The sequence below is a fragment of the Solea senegalensis genome, unplaced genomic scaffold (genome assembly GCF_019176455.1).
Source record: "Solea senegalensis isolate Sse05_10M unplaced genomic scaffold, IFAPA_SoseM_1 scf7180000014263, whole genome shotgun sequence".
NCBI classification, from domain to species: Eukaryota; Metazoa; Chordata; class Actinopteri; order Pleuronectiformes; family Soleidae; genus Solea; species Solea senegalensis.
Window position 1 is genome coordinate 1 of NW_025321005.1, and position 7,627 is coordinate 7,627.

The 7,627-nt window shown below is 39.8% G+C and overlaps 1 protein-coding gene across 1 annotated transcript; it reads right to left on the minus strand.

Annotated features, from left to right (window-relative positions):
• Positions 1–3,411: 3,411 nt before the first annotated feature.
• LOC122760976 (centrosomal protein of 290 kDa-like) lies at positions 3,412–7,568 on the minus strand. The gene is made up of 9 exons (XM_044016190.1): positions 7,308–7,568; positions 7,141–7,227; positions 6,678–6,842; positions 6,474–6,596; positions 6,161–6,327; positions 5,769–5,910; positions 5,576–5,649; positions 4,320–4,414; positions 3,412–3,994 (listed from the first exon to the last, which is right to left on the minus strand). The coding sequence occupies exons 3-9, from the start codon at positions 6,789–6,791 to the stop codon at positions 3,750–3,752; spliced, it is 960 nt and encodes a 319-aa protein (XP_043872125.1). The 5' UTR covers positions 6,792–6,842; positions 7,141–7,227; positions 7,308–7,568; the 3' UTR covers positions 3,412–3,749.
• Between the last annotated feature and the right edge of the window lie 59 nt (positions 7,569–7,627).

Sequence of the window (7,627 nt, forward strand, 5' to 3'; positions counted from 1 at the left end):
ATTTTGTACGACATACTAAATTATGACTTTTTAGTCACATTTTGGACAACATACTAAACTATCACTTTTTTATCAAATTTTGGACGACATACTAAATTATGACTTTTTGCCACATTTTGGACGACATACTAACCTATGACATTTTTGCCACATTTTGGACGACATACTAACCTATGACCTTTTAGTCACATTTTGGACAACATACTAAACTATGACTTTTTTGTCGCATTTTGGACAATATACTAACCTATGACATTTTTATTAAATTTTTGACAACATATTAAACTATGACTTTTTAGTCACATTTTGGACGACATACTAAATTATGACTTTTTTGCCTCATTTTTGACAACATACTATACTATGACTTTTTGTCTTATTTTGGACGACATACTATACTATGACTTTTTGTCACATTTGGACGACATACTATACTATGACATTTTATGACATTTTTGAGTGATTTTGGACAACATACTATACTATGACTTTTTTTACTTGTTTTGGACGACATACTATACTATGACTTTTTTGAGTGATTTTGGACGACATACTATACTATGACATTTTTGTCACATTTTGGACGACATACTATACTATGACTTTAACTCAACTGCTTATACTGTGATTGTCCATCTTTGGTGATGCTAAGGTGCGCAAGTGAAATAATATTAAGAAAAAAAAAGTTAGTGTTGAACCAATTCGCTTTTATGTCCAACTGTGAAATGCACTCCATTCTCTACAGTAACAGTCTCATGACAGTAAACAATTGTGACAGTTTACACACAACCTTTGAAATGAATCATCTATGTTAATACTTTTAAGGTAAGAACTACAAGAGGATCCTTTCAGCAGCTTGATGAAGGGGAAACGCTCGTCCAGCAGGTGGCAGGATTTCAATGAGAACATGAACATTGATTAATTTCAGGTGGAGCTGCTCTTGCACTTTGAGGCTTAATTTCTCAAAAATGATAGAATAGAATAGAATATAAATACTTTATTCATCCCCGAGAGGAAATTGTTATGACACAGCAGCAATACAATACAAAAAAAAAATATTGTAAACATAACATGTACAACTGTGAAACAATATGCTGGTAGAGATACAGCAAAATTGTTTGATAATGAGTGAGGGAATAGTCAGCATGCTCCTGAGGTCAACTTTGTCAACAACTTATGGGCCAATGTGTTGTTATAATACAGTAAAAATCAATGTCAGCTCGATTGATTGCACTCGTCTTAGTAACGTCTTATTTTAGGGGGGGTGTGGCTCAGTGGTTAAGACCCTACCTTGTGTACTAAAGACATCATGGTCGCAAGTTCGATTCAACCCCTGGCTAATTGTACTTGATTCCATTGTAAGTCGCTTTGGATCGTCTGCTAAATGACATGTAATGTAATTTTGAAAACCGGAAGTGATCTCGCTCGGTATCAGACGAGCGCTGACATCAGTCGACTCCCAGCATTCACCTTAAGTTTGACTACACGGGCGCACTTAAAAACGTTGTTGCGGATGGCTTGACCACGCGAAGACGAATGACGGTTCATTTGACCGCAGTTTGTGGCTTCAGAGTAACTCTCTTACTCCCGTTAAAAAGAACATAAATGTCATTTTTTACGTTTTTGTCGTTGTCCCAATCTTACGCTTCCCTTCCCGATCACAGGTCGTCTTCTTCTTGTCTTGTCCGGTCACAGGTCACTTCCGGGTCACGTTTCTTGCATTTATCAAAAAAACTCTCGTTATCCGTTTTTTTCCGTTTTTCATTTCAGCACAAAATCGGAAATTGGAAAAACCAGTCGTTATCCGTTTTTTCATTTTGATTTATGTAAACGAATATTGAGAAAACAAGTCGTTTTTTCATTGCTGGTTTTATTTTGAAAAACGAATGATACCCGGATTGTACCCTGATCGCTGTAGAGGAATTTTGGCCCAGTCATTTTTGCAGAATTGTTGTAATGCACATTTGAGGGTTTTTGGGCATTAACCGCCTTTTTAAGGTCATGCCACAGCATCTCAATAGGATTCAGGTCAGGACTTTGACTAGGCTACTCCAAAGTCTTCATTTTGGTTTTCTTTAGCCATTTAGAAGGTTTTTTATTGTTATTATTTACCAAAGAATGTACAAACAACAAGGCTTACAACTTTTTTACAACTCTGCAGAAGCCTGGTAACGAGCTGTTCATCTGAATCAGGTGTGTTGGAGGGGGCAACATCTAAAACATGCAGGGCAGTGTTCCCTGAGGACCAGGGTTGGGAAACACTGCTTTAGATCGCAGCATGATGTCTTCCTTTTTTGGGATCTTTTGGCTGACTTCACTTTGTCTGACAGGTTCTATTTAACTGATCTCTTGATTCAATAGGTCTGGCAGTAATCAGGCCTGGATGTGGCAAGTGAAATTTTCCAAAAAATGTGACTAACCACAGTTACCTCATGATTTTACACTTGGGGCCATGTAGGTTTGGATAGTTTTTTTCCCCGTAATAAATAAAGTCATCACTTAAAAACTGCATTTTGTGTTTACTTGGGTTATCTTTGTCTAATATTTAAATTTGTTTGATAATCTGAAACATTTAAGTGTGACAAACATGCAAAAAAAATAAGAAATCAGGAAGGGGACAAATACTTTTTCACAGCACTGTAATTGTGGAGGCATAATATTTGATTTCTCCTTTAACTGTTTATATCTTGGAGAACTTCCTGAAGGCCTCAGTAAAAATTCAAATACTCAGGTTAGCACAACACAATTTATTCAGTCTTACTGCGATATCGGAATGTACCTCTTCGTGTAACAAATGGCTGGGCAGCTGGACATTTACTGTGAGTCATATAATAATATACTGTAAATAAATACTCTATCTTATCCGACACTTGTTTCACTGCCTAAGTAAAGAATTAAAAGGTCAAAGATGTGAAGGTGATCGTATCAACGCTGCTTTATTGACATTCACATAGAAGGACAATGTGTTTGAACAAATATAAACCTCTTATTAATATGCTACAATTCTTTAAATCACTAGGGAATTATCTTACATTGATACAAACTTCAGAAAGAGGCTAAAGCAGCCATACTGTACTTTACAATCTTCTAACAAAGACATTTGCCAATAAATATCAAATCTACTACAAGAAAAAAACTTTAATTTCATGAAGGTTAAACTGATCATTTAGATTTAGGAGGAATGTATCAACAGAAATTGAAATATTTAAAGTCATACATGTATTTTTATTTTACATTTCTATGTTTTAATCACCTGAAAAAAAATAAGAACGGTTGTGTGTTTTTGGAGCCTCTTTTGGCACTTTTCCACGACACAGTTCCAGCACGACTTGGCTCGGCACGGCTAGACTCTGCACCAGCATCAAACCGAACAATGCCAAAGTGTAGATTTGAAAATCCTGAAAACATGTTCATCTCCAACATTTAGCAAGGAAATGTCTCAAATCTCAATATTTAACAGAGAAGTCTGGTTAATGTAGCGTCCGCACCACCGAAAGCCGGCGATTGCGAGCCGAAACACAACCCCTTTCCGCTCCCACTGTATTTCAGTTCAGTTCAGTTCTGATTCTAATGATTCAGTTACACCAAAAATAACTGCTTAACAAGTCAGTCGTCACTTTTTCGTGAGTGTCTCGTATAAAACAACATCACGGCAGAAGATGACCTCAGTTGCTAAGGACATAGTGGATTTTTAAAGCCTAAAAGTGTATGATATGGGTGTAGTGGGAACAGTCGTGGTGACCCCCGAGTTAACTGATGGACACATGGGGCATTTGAACCTCGACACCAAACTGACCGCACACTTTCCTCAGCTCTCGCTCCAGCAGAATGTTCTTCTTCACCTCCACGTTGTAGTTGTACTTCAAGTCCTCAAGCTCCTCAAAAAACGACGGGTCAAAGTTCTCCAGCGCTTTCGTCAGCCTGCTCACCTCGGTTTGGAGTTTGGCTTTCTCGCTTTCCGCCGCCTGCAGGAGGTTTGCCAGCGTTCCCTCATCTATCGGCGCGAGGAGAGAAACACGTCACGTCACTTGCAGTACAATACGTTAAGAAAATAAGAAAGTGGAACGTCATTAAAGTCATCGTTCAGGATTTTGGAAACACCGCAACCAAAATCCCATAATGAATCAAAAACGAAGAAGAAATCACTGCAGCTTTAAATAATATTATTCTTTTAGAAATCATGATTTTGGAACCGTAAGCGTGCAGGACAGTGGACTTTCGTCTCGATCGACATCTGGTGAGGACTTTTCATCAAAATGAATGGTAACGTTTGATTATACAGGCTACAACACAACATCAGTGGCGATTTGGAGTCTCACCGAGTTTGGGAGACGCCTCTCCGTAGCGCTCACTGTGCTTGTCCAGTCTTTGCTTCAGAGCCGCGTTCTCCTTCTGCAGCTCGGTGTTCAGCAACCTTTGGTCATAACGGTAACATAAATAAAGGTCATTTCTATCTTAGTAGAAAGTGAGATTATTTCAATATGTTTGTCTCACTGTGTGCCATGATGTAAAATCACAGTGAGAAAATACTTGACAAGGGTTTGATTTCTGCAGTCGTCTGACATGAGAGTGAATACAGATTGTACCGTTTGACACTAAAGACACAAGCCAGATGTCCGAGGATGTCCGTGTGCTTTACAGTACGCGTGATGACACATTCAAGGTGTTTTCCAGACGGTAATTGTTTTTGTGACAGACGGTAACTTGGAGAGACAAAGAGGGCGTCATTCACTTTGTATCGTCATGTTCCTGGTTTTCAGTTTTCAAGACAAAACCACTGGCATGTATTCTTATATTCTCTACTCACGGAGAGCAAATGTGAGCATAATAATCTCACCATTTCCAACACATACATTATATGTCTGAGAAATGAAGCCTGTTAAAAGGTCCCTTAATTAAAAGTGCACTGTGGAACTATGCAAATATTGTGTTTTGTCTTTATTTGCAGGGTAAACAAATGTATTGTAACAAATACTTTAGAAATCCTTCAAAACTAAAAAGGGTATTGTTTTATTTATTTGGCAAATGACAAATTGAATTCCCCTTTTTGTCTCTGAGAAGTCAGAAATGAATCAAGCACAACATTCAACCACTAAAACTCATGTTTCTGTTCAGGAATGCAAATAAATAACAACAATTTGACATCTTAATGAAGAAATAATCATATACTTTACAATCTTTTCCTGTTTTTTTTTTGTAAAACAATACATTTGATAATTCATACAGAACAATAATTCTTTTTTAAAGCATTAAAAATATCATTTTGGTTAAAAGAGCTTCTACATACTGGTGTATTAACCTTTAGAGAAATGTAAAAAATGATTTTAACAATTACCAGTGCTGTTAATTTAGGGCAGCTGTGGCTTTGAGTGGTGGTTTAATACATTTGTTAAAACAGAAAATCCTACTTTGCACTTCCGTTACCTTACGTAAGCACCAAGCATCTATTTCTTGTGGTTGGCTGCTGAAACTCTTCAGTATAATCTATGGCAATGAATTCTTTAGCTCATTTAGCTCAAAAACTTTCTATAGTCATGTGACAATAACAGAAGTTATGTGTGGAAAGATAAAGTACCTCATTGCCTGGAACTCTTTGGCGAGTCTCGTTTCACTCTCTGAGGCAGTCGATCTGCTTTTTAACTTGTCAACCTGAGGAAGCAGGATTTAAACACCATATTGACACAGTGCGTGATGCATAGAGTGACCAGTAGAGGCAGTAAAGAAAGCCCTACTCCGCTTGGACTGTATGGTTTAGGTTTTGCACGTACCTGATCTTCAAGCCCCCAGATGCTTGTTTGAGCTCCATCCTCCCGCTCCTTCGCCTCCTTCAGCTGGTGTTTGAGCTCGGCGAGGCTCGAGGTCTTCTGTGAGAGCGCCGTCTCCAGTTCCTTCATTTTGTTTTCATACATTCTGCAGACGGAAGACAAAACCACAATCTGGCTCACAATCTTCACATCCCACTGGGAAAGAAAGGTAAGGCACGAATGAGAAGGTGTAAACCGACTCAGGGAAATGACGGAAAGAAGGATTTCTGTAAACAACAGAATAGAGGAATCATTTTTTGTATTGATTTTCTGATGTCATGTGACTGGATAACCCCACCCCTCAGGGATAGTAGGAGTGTTTCAACCTGTTCAAAGCCCCTCTCGGATAAGCTGACCTTGTTACGACAGACGCCTTCCAGTTCTTGTCTGCTCCCTCTGTGAGCGGCGAGGACAGAGCTGCGAGAAGCCGCTTGTCGGTTTCTTCCAGCTTTGCCTCGAGCTTCGCGTTATTCACCTCCAGATTCATTTTGGTGGCTCTCAGCCTCTCGGCAGTCTCCGCTTCCTGTTAGCAATATGAAACATGCACAGGTGAGACAACAGGAACACTTTCTAACCAAACAATGAACCACTTGCAAGAGTAAAATACCTTTCCAAACATTTTTCATCGAATGTTACACCGTTATTGTCGGAACTAAAATGCATCGTTACCCTTTTGATGCGCTTGCGCAGGTGTTCGTTTTCCATCACGATTTTCTCCAGTCCTTTGGTTTTGGATTCCAGTTTGGAATTCAGCTCAGCCTCACTTTGACTCTTTAGCTTCTCATAGTCGGCCTGGAAAACACCAGCGAGTGTCAGTCAGAACAAAGACGACAAAAAGGATAAAGAGCAGCGCTAAAGATGGTGGTCGACAACCTTTAGTTTCTCATTTTCCTGCTTCAAAGCAGCGGCTCGGTCTTTATTCGCGGACGCGCTCGACCTCTTCAGGGTCTCATTTTCTCTCTGTACCCTCTCCACCACCTTCTTCATCAGCCCAATGGTTTTCTCCAGTTCAGGTACAGTTTTACCACTCTGGCCAGCCTGAGAAATAAAATAATAATAAAAAGAAGTTGAATTGCTGCTCTCTAAATACAATTTCATCACAATTAAGCGATTACCGAACTGCAATAGCTTCAATACATGTTCTGCTAAACATTGACAGTACAGTCAATGGACTTACAACTTCCTGGCAAGATAACGTGGAGCACGTGGAACGTCTCTTTGTGAGCATAAGAGAGCATCGAACTTTCTGCTCTTTTAAATGAATATGGAGGACTGTGGATGTCGCCTCACTCACTCACTCGCTGGCTTTTATTCACACAACTCAGCATTAACTTACTCCATGCACATGGGCCAGCTTTTTCTTCACCTCAGCATTTTCCTTTTTCAGAGCAGTGCATATCTCCTTCAGGTCTGCAACTTGATTCTGCACAAAAATAAAGGAAAACAAGCCTCACGATGACTTCTGATATCAAACACTGACACAAGACTTCGCGGCACACGCACCTTGAGTCTCGGTAAGTCCACGTTGCTTTGCTCCAGCTTAAAGCGCAGCTCCAGGTTCTCGGAGGCGAGCTTGAGGTTTTCTTTTTGGAGGTCGTGATCCCGCTGCGAGGGAGTGCCGGTGCCACGTCCTGAAGTCTAGAGAGAATGATATCAAATGAGCCGAGTGTGTGATTCGTACGACTGTGTGGTCCGACATCTGCATCATCAAAAACCAGGTTTATGACACGGTCTACCTACACGTGACCACACGGGGGGGGGGTTGGGGACAAGCCCCTTGTAAATACGCTTGGGGCAATACGCTTTCCAATTCTACCACAGCA

Excerpts from the sequence above, each read along its gene's own strand:
- LOC122760976 (XM_044016190.1), bottom strand. The coding sequence starts at position 6,791 with ATGAAGAAGGTGGTGGAGAGGGTACAGAGAGAAAATGAGACCCTGAAG. Across the intron at positions 6,597-6,677 it reads AGGAAAATGAGAAACTAAAG|GCCGACTATGAGAAGCTAAA; the intron begins GTTGTCGACCAC and ends GGTGTTTTCCAG. Across the intron at positions 6,328-6,473 it reads TGCGCAAGCGCATCAAAAGG|GAAGCGGAGACTGCCGAGAG; the intron begins GTAACGATGCAT and ends TATTGCTAACAG.